At 49.6% G+C, this 17,226-nt stretch overlaps 1 protein-coding gene across 1 annotated transcript; it reads right to left on the bottom strand.

The window, feature by feature from the left end:
- Window positions 1–6,455: 6,455 nt before the first annotated feature.
- Window positions 6,456–7,647, bottom strand: LOC106747301. Its single transcript, XM_014624695.1, has 3 exons — window positions 7,571–7,647; window positions 6,782–6,946; window positions 6,456–6,662 (listed from the first exon to the last, which is right to left on the bottom strand). Exons 1-3 carry the CDS (start codon window positions 7,622–7,624, stop codon window positions 6,456–6,458), a joined length of 426 nt encoding a protein of 141 aa, XP_014480181.1. The 5' UTR covers window positions 7,625–7,647.
- Between the last annotated feature and the right edge of the window lie 9,579 nt (window positions 7,648–17,226).

Genomic DNA, 17,226 nt, shown 5'->3' with positions numbered 1-17,226 from the left:
CGCCTCGGACGCTCTCCGGCGGGAGATCCCTGTTCGATAATACGGTGGTAATCGACGGTATATCGCAGTGCCGTGCAATGATATTCATATGAGAAAGATGAACACAAAGACGAGTCGGCGCGGAGGAGTTCCCGCTCGTGAGCGGCGAGTGACAGACCGGTTGCCCGGCTAATTGGAGACACACCGGTTCCGGAAAGTGCTCGACAACCCCGTTTACTTAAACCGCCTCGCCGAGTATACCGTAACGCGAAATCGTCGGAGGAGCCCGCGTATCGCACCGTGATGCTCTCTTTGTAAACCGTTCCATCCGACCAGACCGGAATTCGGCTTTTGGAAACAGTGACGAGCCGCACGCACCAACGACGACGACGTATTACGTGATCGCCGAGTGCACGACGAACAAATAATTAAGTGAAAAAAAACAAGAAAAGGAGATAAACCGCAAAGACAGCCTCCGGTTCTAGTGTGGATTTAGCTCACAGCGTCGCAGCGTTACAGCCTCCTCGAACAAAGATACGGAGGCTCTTCGTGAAAACAGCTGGAGCGTTAATTAAACTCTCGACGTTCGATCGATCCTGTGCCGTTGAAACGCGATCTCGATCTGTAATCCATCGAGGAGATCAGTGAGGCGGACGCGCCGGAGGCAAGGTGCGCGCAGGGTGGCATCGGCCAATCTCCGTTCGGCCGGAGAGTCAACCGGTAGGTCGGTGGGACCAGTTCGGCCACACGACCCGTGCCGAGGAACCTCGGGAGCGTGCGTGCACGACGAAGAAGGCCGTTATGTAATCGACGCCGGCGTTGAACGCGCTCATAAACAATATGAGCGGCGATCGTTTAACGGACGCTCATTTTCCGCGCTCACCATAATGCGGCGGCGCGCGAACGGGTAGCGTTTTCCCGTGGGACGTATTCTTCCGACGACGACGGCAGACACGAATCGGGCCGACCGACAGTGTGTACGCGTCTCCGACGAGGAGCACCATTAAATCCGTATAATTGCTGATGAAAGGGACGCTTCGACACGCTGCTTTTTCAAGGTGATAGTTGAATTGATTAGCGCTCGCGCGGCGAAACGGGGAGAGGACATTATCGTGCGGCAGCGATCGGCGTTTTACTTTTCTCGGTCCGCGTGCGGCGTTTAATCGAAGGAGACGGTCGCGGGAAGCAGCTTGACCGATCCGTTAGAGGTTAAAGGCTGTTACACACCGACGCGAGGCACCACGGCGTTCGGTGAACTGCGACGCGGACGATTCTTCGTCTTCGTTTACTTCTTCTTCTTCTTCGTGCTGTCGGTGGTGAGCGCGATATACCGGATGCGGCCAAGTGAATCTCGCGAGGACGTGAGAATCGCGAGCCGCGACGGGACAATCTCGGCATAGGCTTCCGACACGGTGATCCAGGGGTGCGACAGGTATGGATGACGGCGTGCAGAACGGCCTGCAACCTGACCAGAGGTTGCCAACCTTCGAGAAAGGGGAGAAACGCACGGGCTCCCTCGGCAGCGGTGCGCTGCGCTTCATTCGGACACGCAGCAGCATTCGACGGGAACTCAAGCGACAGTGCCATCGGTAAGCAAGCGGAATCATTATTTTCATCGGGCCGTTCAATGCTGTATACAGAGAGGAAAAGGTTTCTTTGGATTTACGTGTTTGTTTAACATAAACAACGTCGTTTAATATGAAACATCATTTCGTCTGAATGAAAATATTCTTGTTTCACCAGAGTAAACCGTGTTGTTTGATAGAAAAAAACAATATTATTTAGAGGAGAAAAATTTTTAGTTTTCAATGAAAGAGGAAAATTTACTTGATTACATATCAAATATTGTTCCATTGAAACAGAAAGAAGTCCCTTGATATTTTTCTAACATAGTATTGCTTCTCCAAAATAATTTACTACTTGTGATAACTAACCATTGTAATGTTTAGGCGAAAATATACGGAAAAAAAAAATTTGGTTGTATCAGCCAGAAAGGGAACGACCAAATGTATTTTGATTGAAGGGAGTAGAATTTATTATAATATAGTATTATGTGTCACGCAACATAGTCATAGCATAATTATTTATACGACATGTAACATCGCTCAGTCTCACCAGCGGAAACTATCAAACCCATTCTATGCTATTCACATAAACATGGATTACGAAAGTTATTAAATCAGTTTAAGTTGCCGTCTGTGAAACGTGGTCTGTGGAAAAAAACTCGAGTTTTCGGAAATAACGAGAGGAAACCGTAACACCGAAGCAAATTGCGCCGCGCGCAAATTTTGAGGATGTATCATCGATAGTCGCGCGATGCTAAGAATCGCCAAAAAAAGAACGATTAATTTATACAAGTAACATAAATTAACACCCGACGGGAATTACACACATCTGATGCATCGTGACAAAGCTAATGCAGCTCTCATCCGATGCTTAACGGAATTCGAAGGCCAAAGTTGTTGAACAGTTAGAGAAGTTCATTAAGGCGCATTTTCGCCGCGCTATCGGCTCTCACGCGAACTCGACGGGAAGTATTTCGCATCGGCCGTTTCTCTAAGCGCGGTTTGTTTCGAACCGGCAATAACTGTCGCGATATTGCGCGGCGCAAATGAAAGCGCCGCTCCGTTTATTCGCTCCTCGGCGATCGAGCTCGTACGAGCGCTCGGTCGGGGACCGGCTTCGCGTTTCGGTCCTTTTGGGACACCGACGTTGGCTGCCGGCTAAAAGGACCGCGGGGAACCGAGACGAGGAGCCCGACTTCGGGCTGCCCGCCGTAACAGGAATGCTGAATGACTTGCGACTCGTCACGCTGCCAGCAGCGGCGGGTTCGCCGGCGCGCGAAGATCCGCGTGTATAATCTCTGCAGCCCCGCGTCCGACTGTACACACAGCGCATACGAATATGCGCTAATATCAGCCGATATTTCATTCGACCGGGGGGTATCGTTATAATTAATCGGGGCGCGCGGGGGAAGAAGAGGATCCTCCAACCAGAAGCATTTCCTTAACGTAATTGGCGGCGTGACGCTCGCGATAGCGATAATTGACGATCGATGGTATCGCGAGGCGTAATAAAAGATAACGCCACAAGAAACGTCTCACGGTGGTAACGCCGTTTTAAAGCGTATCAATTTGTGTACGCGTGTATAATCGGACGCGTATTACCCACAGGGACTTACTCGTGCTCAACCAACGACCGAACAATTAGAGACGTTCATGAACGTAGGAGAGCGGAATTTCCGCGTCGCGATAACGCCGGATTATTGTTCGGCGAGTCCGGCCGCTTCGAAAATCGCAGAACGCCCTCGATATCCTGGCCGGCTTGACCTTTCGTTCCTGCGCGAAGAGAATCCCAGCGAGACCTCATCGCGCGTAATCCGTCGGCGGAAGGTCGGCGGATTCTCCGGATTATACCGGCGGGATACCGTTTGATCGGCAGGCGGAGAATGAGCCGCGGCGAACCAGGAAGCAGAAAGCAATTTGCAGAATTCGCGGTCCTTGCGGTGCGTGAGAAGACTCGCCGAGGCGCGATTACTAATAGACCGCTCCGGCGGAATCCGAGACGCTCCGGTAGCTCTTCTTACGGGCGGACAGGTTCATGATTCCGCGGCGTAAGCTTACTCGCCCCGGTCGCGCAATTATCGTTTGCGACTCGCGATGTTAATAAGCGATGGTCGCCTTTCTAAGCCAGAAGAGCTTTCAGGATCGTCACGGCGATTTGAATCCCAACGAGCGACTCGCTAAGCTGCTGTGCACGATGTGTCTTGCCCATCGCAAATTTGAATTTCGAACACATTCGCACACGATACGCTCTCGCTGTATCAGTAACTCGTTCATATATTACAGCCTCTCGCGACATTCGCGTCAACTTAACAAGCCATTCGGCTACGTCCGAAGTAAACTCGATATCGCGGATCTAATGAAACCGGATGGAGCTCTCTAACACGACCGTGAATTTACCGCCGAGGTGTATCAAGTTACCCCCGTTCGACACCGTCGCGGGGTCACGCGGCAGATGAAATTCTCATATTCCGGACGTAATAAAGTGCGCCTCGGCAAGTTACAGGCGACATAAATTCTAGATTAGCTACAGGGGGTAACGCGCGGGGTCGCGGTATTAAGAAGCCATTCTTACTCCTCGACCCTTACATCCGCTTCCACCTGCCTACCTGGGGTACTCCTCTCGCGCCGAGGTGGATGACTTCGCTCTCTATGGAGAGAGGGGGGGGGGACGGAAAGGAGAAGAGAGTGACAACGCTAAGTTAAAAGAAAAAAGAAGGAAAAAAGCGGACTCTGGTCCGCGCGATCGAACGGGAAGAATTATCGCGATATATTCTGTCCTTTAAGCTTTAAGAGCCGAGGATCGGCCGAAACGCTCGGTTCGTTCGAGAGGCCCCCGTCGCGCATAATAAGGCGCGGAGGCCCACGAAGAGAGAGAGCCCGCTTTGGCCCCGGAGGTCCTGCTCGGTGCACGTACGCACACAGACACGCGTACACGTACGAGCGGGAACATGTCGAGAATCCGCATGGTCCAAACACTTCCGTGTTGTACGACTAATGAATCACCTTCGTCGACGGAGCCCTTCCACCCTCTTCGACACTCCCGTCCTCTCTTCGCTGCACGCGAACCTCTCGATACAGGTTTCCTCTCGGCAATCAGGCTCTCTCCCTCTCTCTCTCTCTCTCTCCTCATACTCGAATGTTTATCGGGTGTATTGAAATCCAGCGATAAAGCCTGACCTTATCGGCACCTCTTCCGACCGGCCGCGATCGGACGCACTTTCGCGCGATTATTAAGTTTATTTGTTCTTTCGATAATGCCCGCTGACGTCGAGTGGAGCTGAAGCTTGAGTATCTCCGCGCGCGGGATTGTAGATCCTGCGTGTAGATGCGCGGCAAGATTTTACACGCGCGCGCGTAAGCTTCGCGCGAATTTCCGCCGGGCGACCGCGCATGCTCGCACGTCTTCGGGGAAGGTTGTGTGCGTATCGATAAATTTCATACGCCGCCTCTCCCGTAGCCGCTATTTTTACTTATTACACGGAAGGTCACGCACTGCTTACGATATCGCGGCGCGTATCCTTCGTCGTACGCGACGGGAATACATTCGCCCCGTGAAAGGCGGCCAAGCGCTCTGTTATCGCGCCTTTATCAATACCGATGTTCGCACGGTCGATTTCGCAACCGTACGCATAATACGCCCACGGTTAATTAGCGCGCTCGCAGTGCCATTAATTAAGAATGAGGAGATGCGTTACCGCAACCGTTACGTCCGCGCTCGGAACAATAATCTTGCAATTTAGCGCATGAGCGCGTAACACAGTGCGATGCCTCAACGAACGAACGACGCGTTTATCCATGCGCGTATTCTTTAATTGCGGGTCAACTTGTTTGCTTTCTTGCTTCTCTTTCTGAATCATCGCCATCGCGATAACGCTCACTATTGTTACGAAGCTACGCGAGACATTGAATTTTAGAGGTGGTATTACGGCCTTCGCAGATATCATGGTCCCTTTAATACTTCCATTATTAAGTGGCGCATTCTAGTGATTATATGTGGAATCATTTGTTTAACAGCCCGCCGTATATATATATATACGCATTTAAGTATTTTATTCGTTACTGAACATTCCATTCGGCCGTATACGTTTTGAGTTTTATAAAGTTTAACAATAGCATGGCATTTTGCTAATGTGACTCGCACTCGCTAATAAACGTAGCTGACGGCGATAGAAAGTATCGCGTTCGGGGTAAGAACATAAAATTAACATAATGTGGCGACTGAATGGCCACGATGCCAAAGAAACGGAACACCACTGACAAATCCGGCGGGAGATGAGCCTGAGGACTGTGACGTGTAACGGCGATGCGGCTTGGTCGACGTTAAGTTCGGCGCTTGTATCTAAATCTCGAATTCCGCGTACGGTTCACCGGAGCCAACCTCACCGCCGCGATCTCGAACCATTACTCATAAACATTACGTTCAGGTTCAGGCACCGATATTATCCGATGAAGGTTGATAAGACGTTTAGACGGTTTCTCGCGAGCTGTTCGTACTCACGTCGCTGTGTACGTCGAGGCCGCGTGTACACACCAACACACATTGTGTCAATGATGCAGGCGCTCGATAAGTAAGGATGTGCTTATGAAACTTGGCACCTCGTTATCCATCCTCGTGATCTCGTGACGGACGAAAAATTCATAAACGGTGTGATATTGTCTATCATGAGCTTATGTAATCAAGTTATAAATCCTCATGGAGTGAGCTGCGCACGCAACGAGAACCATTTTCGTGACTATGTCAGATTATCGTGCCACATTATAATAACAATGCCGCGTGAGAAACATCATCGCTATGAATGATTTATGGAACACTTAACGTACATCCAATATATTATATTATATAAGCCCCATCAATTAAAAATATAATGTTTTGTTATTTAATATTATGTAAAGGTTCATTACCGGATGTGTTTACATCAAACTGTTGGAACAACGTTTCGGCTGTAGATATAAGGCGATATTCGCATAGAGATATGCTCCGAAATTGGTCGGCTTTCCCACACTTTCACAATTTCCACACTTTTCTATTACTACTTCATATATAAATTTTCTACAGCCAATATCATTAATGAGACTCGTATACTGCGGAGGCAAATATACGTTTATCCTCAGATTTCCCTGTGTATGTGTGTGTGTGTGTATGTGTGCGCGCGCCCATATATGTGAGAGAGAAAGAAAGAATTATTCAAATATCTAATAAAAATATTTTTTGACAATCGAATTTTTACGCAACTTACAGCCGGTATAAGACAACGCTTTCCATCTAAATTAAAGGCACGTGAAAATTTAAAATTAGATAAGGTACCATTTGAATTTGTAGTTTCCTTTTCCAAAAGTTCACAAAGGGATAGACAATTGTCCGGAATCAAAAATTGTACGTTATCGAAACTCTTCACCGAAACCTGGTAAAAGAAAGAAGAAGGGTTATATGTGATCGAGCAGGAAAATATTTCACAAAATTAACAACATATAAGTTAATAACATATAATAATAATATGTATATATGGAAACGGGAAAAAGTATATCTCGTCTAAGTACAATTTTGTATTAATTAGACATGTCTCGTATTTAATATCAAGTCATACAATTTGTTTACTCTTACTTAAAATGGATTGTAAAAGAATCGATATTACTATTAATCGAAAAAACTCAAAATCAGACGATTTTATTTTATGGAGAATTCCATATTTTCGGGATTGTTGTTCTCGTCATTGTGTTGTTACATTTTTCACTTATATTTAGTTTACGTATATTCTAGTACACATAATTCGTCATCTTCCGTAATATCTATGACGACCTTTACATACACTTTGCCATTTGACTCCGAAAGTTTAGGAAGGAATAAAGGATTTCTAAAAAACTCTAGCGATTCACGGAGGATGGTGCTAGTATACTGAAAGAAGCCCTGTAACGTGACGCAACGTCTCTTTTGTGCTGTCGGTGAATTTCATGAAAAAATTCTTCCCCCGTTAAAAATTCTTTTGCAATGAAATATTCTGTGTATGCGCTCATAGCGGAGTACTCACAATGGAGCAGTTGATGATACTGAGGAATACAGTGAGAACCAGCACAGACAGCATTTCGTCTCTCTATGTCTTTCCAGACGGCGAAGATACCGAAGGAACGCTTCGTAAGGCTTGTGCAACACGAATGGACATCGGTGCAACAATATTCGTGACTTGCATACCTATATTGTACAATTAGAATTATCATCTTCGGCCGCCATTGGCCGAGCCGAGTTGGTTGTGGACGGCTCGTAGCCCAAGGCGAGGTAGTTCTTCGCTTCGTTTCGTAACAAAATGTCTAGTAATGACCGATAACGTAATTAACTCGCTGCCAGTTCTAGAAATTAATTGGCTCACGTGTGCTAAAGTGGGCCTCGCTTGTAGAACCGTAACGTTATCCCCGTCGGTCGCGACTTCGCCGACGGTGATGCGGGCTTAAATAATGCGCACAGGTACTTTTACGCGCGTGTCCTCCTCCGTGATGTACCGTTATCAGCTCCGATCGAATCGCGAGTAACGTCGTGGAAGAAGAGAACAGCATGATAAATAACGTCGCGAGAACCCTCATCCCCGAGTCTACGACTACGTTTCGGTGGTTCTCTAAAGGAAAGTGACGAGACCGTGTGGCGAATAAATGAGCCTCTCTCGGTACTGAAATCTCGATTAAACCCGCGCGCCTGTCGACGTGGCCGCGTTCGGTACCTTTGAATGTCACTCGAGCGTTACGAGACGTCGATTTAAAAGCGAAGCCCCGGCCGCCTCGGTTCTATCTACTCACGCATTTATTACGCAAAACAGCGTCCGAAGATCACGCTCGGATTGGGGAATAAGCGGCCACGAGATTCGACGATTGTTCGATGATTATTACCGGCCTCAGTGACGATCGACTTTTCAATCACTACTCGCGCAATGCAGTGGATCGAATATTCTAATACCCAGCCCGTCTCCTATTACGCCATACTTAGGGCGCAATTTCACAGACAATTCGCCACGGAGGAGGGTATCTCGCGGAATCGATAATGGCTCTCGAGGAGGTTTCAGGTTCAGTGGAGTATCCCCTCATGACGGCCAATGTCGGATAAAGATCTAAGTACCTGCATAGCTGTATATACGGCGCGCCGAGGAAGATCCTTAAATACTACCAAGGTAACGAAGGTAAAGGTTTCTCGTGACGTCCGCTTCGGCTTCGGAGCCGTCAGGGGTCAGTGAGCGCTCCGGTCGGCAAACCCGGGGAGAGGTAGGGGGGAGGGGGTCTGAATTCTCGATCGTTTTCTTCTTCTTCCTTCGTCTTGTTCCTTTTTTCGCTCCTCCGCCGCGCGCTTCTTTTATTCCCAGGGGAGAGGAAGGCCCTCGGTACTCCGGACGAATATCCCACTCTGATAAGCTTCGCGATGCGATTTATAGCCTAGCCTCGGGACAGAAACTCTCTCGCTCGCCCTCTTCCTTTTTCCGTTCCTTCTTTCTCTCTTTCTCCTCCTCGCTCTCCCGCTGTCCCTCTTTCTCTTTCCAAGTAGAAACTATTAAGCACGGTCAACCGCGGCGCTACGGTTGGAAGTTAAGCGGAGGAGAGGATGAAGCACGATTCGTCTTGATCTCGTACTCTCGGAAAGCACAAGTGGGAGTTATAAATTGCACGAACGAGCGTGCAAGTCGCTGATGTAACACCAATCCCCGGACTGATGTGGCGAATCCCGCGGTATATCGCGCGGATACAGTCTCGGGCCTCCGGGAGACGGGACAGTTCCCCAACGTCCTCGATTTTATTGCGTGGGATTGATCGGGCAGCCTTGCGAGGATTACATAAAAAGCTTTTTCTTCTCCTCTCGCCGCTTGAAACGTTCAAATTAGTCGGAGATGAAGTAAGTCAGACTTAACCCTCGGTCCGTCTGCGTGGGAGGTAAATGAGTTGGATGTTTGAGTACTCTTTTACATGTTCTCTCGTCCGAATAATCTTCTCTTTCTCAAGAGAGAGAGAGAGAGAGAGAGAGAGATTTCTTATTCTTTTTTATTTCTTTTCTTTTTGCGTTTCTCTTCTCTTCATTTATTCCATCTAACTTTTCAACCGTTCAACCCTCTCGCACGTTATCTCGAACATCGTTCGATTTCCCGCGAAACTTTCTCCCTCGAGAATTGACACAGAGAGATCCATAGATATATGGAAAAAAGTCTGGCTATAACATTAACCAGAAAAGGAACAGCCAGTTGCAGTTTGGTTAAAGGAAACAATATTTCTGATTACCACATTTGGATTATAAGAATCGGAAATTCTATTTCCTTCAAGCAAAAATCATCTAGTTATTCCCTTCCTGGTTAATGCAATCAAACTTGTTTTCCGTGTAGGAACCAAAAGTCGAGAAAAATGCCTCTCTCGGTTGCTATTGCTCGCAACAAACCTCTCGAGTCGTTCGTTATTCTACGAACGCTTCTACATCTGACGATACGAGAGGAACTTTCGAAGTTTGCGTTCAATTAAACGCGTAGGCTCCGCTTCGAGGAACGTTTCGGCGCGAAGTAAGAGGGAAGCCGCGCGCATGGCCATTACATAGCGCACGGTATAATTGATCCCGGGTAGGTGTACGTTTTTTTTTTCTCTTCAGGCCGACTGCAGGTGTGTTGCCAGGCACACTTATGTAAGAGCCGTCGGTAAATTGTCTAACGCGGATAAGACAGGACGCGCTCGAACTCGAGTATTACGAGCGGAGAACAAATTGCAGACACGTTCGGAAACTTTCTAACGCCCGCCCACCTAAACATCGTCTTCGAAGTCTCATCCGTGTCTGCGCCGCGTGCGCAATCCGCCGGCGTAAGTTCAACACGTCGTGGCCCATAAACTCGGCGTGCATTTCTCTTTCTCGTCCTCTCTGCTGGACTGATATATATATATACCGGACGTCGCGGAGAGAGACCAAGAGTCGTCGTACGACCGCTACTGTTACGGCGGCTAGTTCCGCGTGGCCAATGCGCAGAAACGCGAAAGTGAAATTGTATATGGGATTAGCCGGCAACAAAGAACAGCGGCCGGAGATTTGCGATCCGAGACAGGTCCTTTTGTACCGGTGACCCTTCCCGGTCTCCACCAGCAGCCGATCATCATCGGAGGGAACGGCTTATCGCGGAGTCACCGCGATCGCCCACGCGGTTTTACGGAGCGACAGGTCTTGACGAATCGCTCGTGACCTACTCTATCCTCCGACTCCCCTTTCAAGCTAAGCCTAATAACTCAGCACCGATAATCGCTGTATTAGGCTTGTCCATTCGACCCGACCTCGTGAACTCCTCCTCTCCACCCATACCTCGCTCGGTACAACAACTCGTGCAAACCGACTCGTGTAAAAGGATCCCACCGTCGTATCTCCTCCTTCTCCCCGTTCGCCTTGTTCTTCTACGTATTCAAGCCACCGGGCGGCTTCCACCGGCGCGATCTTGCGGGAAATGGAGCACCGATTATATTCCGCCGAAGCTGAACCCGAGTGAACCCGTTTCAACTGATACGGCTCGCGTTACTCGCGAGACGCCGCCTCTCGTTTCCGCGGAAGATGCGCGGAGCTAATTAAAGCCCAATAAACAATGTGCATCTGATATAAAGGTATATTTCATGCCGAGCCGGCATATTCGAGAGGCAACGCGCGGTGGCGCTTGTATCATGTTATATCATAGCCAGCCAATTATGACGTGAACCGCGAGAGATAGAAGGAACTTTCGAGGCGCGTGCGCCTCACGGCGATGATTCCTGAAGCGTTCAATCCATGCGGTGCGCGTTGTTGCCGGAGCGGATTACCGCGACTTAATTAAGCTATTATCCTGTTATTAGAGTCTCGGCATTGCGAATAAATAGCGTAATGGCGCATTACGGGAGATACGACGTGTACGTAGCTTCAGTCGGCGGGTGAAGAAGAAGCAATACCGCTTCTGTACAGTTCCGGTACGGCAAACTCGCGCTGTTTGGACGGGGGGTAGCGCGCGCCATTACGTTTCCGCTTCGACCTTCGACTGAGGTCGCGCTGCAATTCCACTTAAACAAATGACCGACTCGTAATCTCAGATCGCTCTCATCGTTCCGTATTCCTCCTCGACGTATTTTCGACCTCGGTATACAACGTGCGTTCGCCGCCTCTCACGATACGTATGAGCGTCTCGACGAAGTATATGGATCATTATTCCATGCGGTATGTTTATTCGATCACGGAGTTTCACTTCCTGGTCACGATCCCTGCCTCCTTTAATATCCCTCGCGCTAAATCGGCCGCTTCCTGTCACCTCTAAGCAGATGCGCGCTCACGATGCACCCCGAATCGCTAAAACCGACGCGGTCACAATCAGCGCATTCCGCTCGCTTTCACACGTATTTTTCGTCGACGCTGAGTGCGACAAGCGCCTCTCATGAGACGCTTCCGGTGGGACCCGGTCGTGTAACGGATATCGGCTTCTCTCGGCGCTTCGCATACCGTAATTTCACCTCTACGATCGTGTCGCGCCTCCCAACGTTTTCGCTGACACCGAATCTGGTGCTTCCTGAATCGTGTCCGCGGAATCACGACCAGGCCTGAGTTATTCCGGCCCGAGATAGCGCCGGGCGTGAGTCTCCCTGTTCCTCTATACGTCCCGCTTGTCATACACTTAATCAACCTGCCACTGCCAGGTCGAAATCCGCGAAGCGCGACGTAACTCGCATCCTCGAAGCTCGAGAAGCGCGCTAGTGACCTGGAAGTTGAGGCTACACGATGAATATTTTATAAGGAACGGGAACTAATCCCTTTCTTCGGTCGGGAGCGGCTCGGCGCGAAGTCCCTTTATTTGCGATTTCAATTTGCACGCTCCGCCGAAGTGGGTTAGAAAATAATGGTCGGTTCTCTTTCCCGTTAGAATAATTCACATTTGAATATAAACCATTCTCTGCGGGACTTGAAACGCGCATTAGGGCGAGCGAGCAAAGGGGGTCGGAGAAAATATTCACATGAGATACGTTTCTTCATTTTCTATTGACTTAATTTCGGTTCGATATTCCGTGCGGTAAGGGAATCGCCGCGAACAACAACGGCTGTTCGCCGACCGAGAGGCCGAAATGCCGGTGAGTTTGCCGTTTATGCGTCCACACGGGGGTAACGCAGAGTCTCCACCAGCGCAAACGTATATAACGTTATTAAACATTACCCTCGCGCATATCGCGTAAAGGCAAGATAAGCATCGTATACCCGAGTCACGAAGACGTTCCGCCGAGAGAAAGGGAGTCCCTACTCCCCCGTAGCAGCTGTACGAAGGGCTTATCTCTCCGCGAGGCTCAATCGGAAGGGCCGCGTTATATCCAGTAAGCGAGGCTTAAACGTCAAATTGTACGCCCGGTGGAGCGATCATCGTGGAGATATCTCCACCTCGTCGTAGACCGCCTGAAGTCTCAATCCCTCGTCTCGTAAGGCCCCGCGTGTCGACGTGGTTGTACGCTAACGTTCCTAGGGCCCTCGCGCGATGTATATACCGCGGCGTATGTGCTCGACGAGTATGATTGGTACGTATTTCACGGTTTACGGCGGGATCATTTCAATCGAACATTATCGAGCCGGAGAAACCATAACGAGCCCACGTAGAGTTGCCCACGGTTACCCCGGAGCAACGTGGCCGGCAATCAGCAATAGTCAAGTTGCGCGTCGCGTGTGTATATATATATATATAAAATTGTAAAACTAATACATCATATTTTTTCGATAATTCAAATATGAGTTTCAATAATATTGCTATTGAATCAAGAAGATATACTCCAATTATTATTAAGCTATTGACCGATTCTATCGATGCAACAGCATTTTTTCCATATATGCATGTACGTATACACATATCTTGCATATATAAATACTCTAAGACACGTCTATATGCCTCTATATGAGTGCGAGCGTACGTACATACTTTACGCAGCGTCTGTAAACTACAACGCCATAAGACACATATGTTTATATCGTAGTCCGGTGTTGCGTCGCCAGGCCTCCCCCTCGGAGGGAGTACTACTCGTATGCGTACGTAGTTGCATGGACTGTCGCTGTAACTGGCCACTTGTCTCGCGCGTGTATGCGCGCGTACTTCGTCTGAGGAATATATCGGGCCCGTAGGACGAAAACGACCAACGGCTATCCCGCGACTTAAAGGTGAAGAGGGAGAAAAAAAAAGAAGAAACATAAAGGAAAGGGAAAAGAATGTCCCGTATCCGCGTGTGCAATTTGCTCGTCGCCGCTTCCAAATCGCGGAACGACCTCGTCTATTGGTATCGCGTTGCGCGGCGCCGATACTTTCCCAAGCATTGTATCGCGCCTCTACGAGCGGCGTGTCGTTGCCATTATCGTTGGATCAGGTGGCGACTTCGATGCGCGCTTTTATCGGACGATACGGGCAACATCGAGATATTACACAAAGTATAGATAACCGCACGCCGCGAGGACCGACATCTTTTAGGGGAGGGGGAGGGGAGGACTCTTGAAATTCGTGCGACTCCGCGAGAGCCTTGTCAAACGGCGAAGATTTGCGAAACATAATTGTCGTTATTCGCGTGTTTTAACGTCACCTCCGGACAACTCGCAGTTCAAGTGCGTAAAGATAATGCGGAAAAATTACGTTTCTTCGGTATTCATTAAATGGCACAGTCGATGTTCCCCTCGTGATGGAATTACCGAGACAATTTTTGATCTCGCGGAATCCGATTACGGGGGGGCCGCGACTAGCAGTATCGCGAACGTAAGAACGCACGAGTATCGTTACGACGGTTCATTTAATACGCGATTTTTGCCCGCTCGGCGTAATTTCACACCGCAGACCCCCCCCCCCCCCNCCCCCCTCCCCTTTTCCACGGTGCGAGATTGTCGCAACGTCTGGCCGCGCGAGGGACCCGTAATCTCGCAAGCCGGTTTTCGAAACGTCACGTACCTATAATCTCCGCCGCGGCTTTGTACGCCCGTCGTATCGTTCAAAAGTACTCGGCGCTCGGCAAAAGATCGGAAGCGTTAAGTTCGTGCTTTATACTAGTGCGACCTCGACTGTGTAATTACAGGACGCGGCGATAAGAGGGGCCCGCGGATTCATAGTTTGACAGTAAATGTATGCACGCCCACCTTGCCCCATCTCGCGCGTCCCTCCTACTACGCGAGCGACGTGAAAAAACTCGCGCCGCAATGCCGCGCGCTCGCGCATAAAGTTCGCAAGCGCCAAGTTGTTAAGGAAGAGGAGGAGGGAAAGGAGGTGGAGCGCTATAGGCCTCGCGATGATTCGTGCGCGGGCCGTGCTAAATTGCGCTTCTCTTATTTACATTTGCGCTAATTGCACGTTGCCCGACGGTCCCGCGGTGACGCTCTCTCGCCGCGACTTTTGTCCTCGCGGGCGCGTTCATAAATTATCGGACGGTCTCATGGTGGGTCGTCCCATCGGTACGACTGACCCCCATCACGACGAAAGATCGAGGGTGCGAGGAGCGTGAACTGGGCATTGTGTTGCCTATTTCGCGATGCTCCAATCTCGAGCGCTATGATTGCGGATCCCTCTCGTGGTGTGTGAGAGAATATCCGTCTTCATGAAATCAAACTTTCGGACCTTTGATATATTCTGCTACAGACACATCGATATTGATAATATCGATATTTAATAGCACCCCGGCTCTTAAAGGCCCGACGATCTTTCTTTCTTCGGTTAGACCGAAGCACAAGAGCCGTTTCGTGTAAAATAAAATTTAACCGAATGATATTTTCTCCTCTATAATTATTCCTATCCGCCTGTCATCAATTCGGACACTCGCTCCTCTTGACCTACTACCGGCCCCGATTTACGTTACAATAGATGACACGGATTCTCGGGTCCGTATAGTACGTCTGTTCTTCGGATATTTTACCATCGACTGGCAACGACGCGTCTTTCACGCTCACAATGCTCATACGTGCCTTCGGACTGCCGAAGGAATCAAAACCAGTCGATCCGGTGAGTCTCGATTCTTTCCGCTAGATCTAGTCGTCCGATCTTTCGTTACGCGGCTGATATATGCGATCGCGCTGAGGCGCATTCCAGTCCCTTCTCCCTTTCGCCGTTCCGGTGGAAGGGCCCCCGGATCTCTCGGCGCCAAGCGTCACGGCTAGACGACCGTTCATCGCTAATGTGCAAAACGAAGGTCTTAACCTGCAATTTAGCGAGCACGAGCACGTGGTGAGTCCGACGCGGCGCGCTATATAGGTACACGTATTACGCGGTGAATATGTATAATGAGGTAAGAGAAAGGAGAATGAAGGCAAGGGACGAGAGGAAGAGAGGGGAGGAGGATGGCGGGAGGAAACGAGGGGACGGTAGAAGAAGTAGAAGAAGAAGGAAGGCAGACAATACTTGCCAAGGACAGGCGGTATTCAAATGCGATCGTCGCTGCCGCTGCTGCCTGCACGGCGAAACATTTTTGCAGACTACCATGGCTGCGGGACAACCGTCATTTTTTCTTACCTTCGTAAGCGCGCGCGCGCAAGTTACCCGTCCCTTTCTGCATTAGCCCTCCACCTCTCCTTGCGCCGCCGCCTTCTTCGTTCTCGTTTCGCCGCCGCCTCCTTGAACATCGTTCCTCTCGCGAACCGACTTTTGTGCATAAAAAGGGTCACTCTACGGCCGTATATCACGGAGGTTTATTACTCATTGTTATAAAATATAGTAGCGCAGTGACACGCGGCAAATTCTCGTGACGGGCTCCTCACGCTCGAGCCTTAAATGAGATTCGTGGGTCGCGCTTATACCGCGAGCGCAAAACCGCAACGACAGACCGGAGGATTATTTTGAGCGTTACGGCGTTTTAAAGACGCGCCTTCTCGTACGCTTTTATAGTCGGCGTGAAGATGCCTTCTAACGATCCGCGCTCGTCGCTCATGGAATTCAGGCACCTTCGCGGCGTGACTTTACGGCGATGATTCAAAGAGAACGGGAAGAAAAAATCAAAAGACAAGAAGGATGAGGAGAGAGAGAGAGAGAGACAAAGGATGGATGATTAATCACGACTAATGGGACGTCGCGGCGGCAAATAATTATTGGTCTCTTTAAATCGTCACTTCTCCCGATTACGGCACGCGTAATCGGACTTTGTTGTAATTGCACGAACAACAAGAGCTTATCTGCCTCGAAACTCTTCGTTTTGCCAAACCGGTCTGCGAGATTCCTCGCCTCGCTTGCTCCGCGAGCGATGCATGTGGCATTTCGCTCAAAGCGCTGCCCTCGTAATGTAGATCCATGCCGCCTGATTTTTCCGAAGGGAAATAAGCGGCCCTCCGTAAGTATATTACGATCGACAAATGGGAGCAACTTATTTAACGTTCTTAGGATGCTCGCAAATCCCGCGCGCGCGAGCGGGGTACAAAGGGAAAGGCTAGAGCACACGGCCCCGATATACTGACGCCACGAGTTACTCACTAACGCGAACCTGCCTTATAATCAATTTCGAGATTTATATTAGATCCGCCCGAACCGTAATTATATCTCCACCGATCATCCGCTCCGAGCCATAAACAACCGAGCCGACCTCAAGACGTGGCTGCGCGTGACACACAGACGTGCTTTTCGCGCCGGGTACGCGGAATCCATCGGAATCGGATCGGATTTTCTGGATCTATGATCCAAAGCCGCGAGCGATCCTGAAACGCGCGCACAGCCCGTTCACATTCCACCGAAACGATCGGAGAGAT

The sequence above is a fragment of the Dinoponera quadriceps genome, unplaced genomic scaffold, assembly GCF_001313825.1.
Source record: "Dinoponera quadriceps isolate SergipeBrazil2010 unplaced genomic scaffold, ASM131382v1 scaffold2305, whole genome shotgun sequence".
NCBI classification, from domain to species: Eukaryota; Metazoa; Arthropoda; class Insecta; order Hymenoptera; family Formicidae; genus Dinoponera; species Dinoponera quadriceps.
Note: the sequence above shows the minus strand (reverse complement) of the source record. Positions and strands in the feature narration are given on the sequence as shown.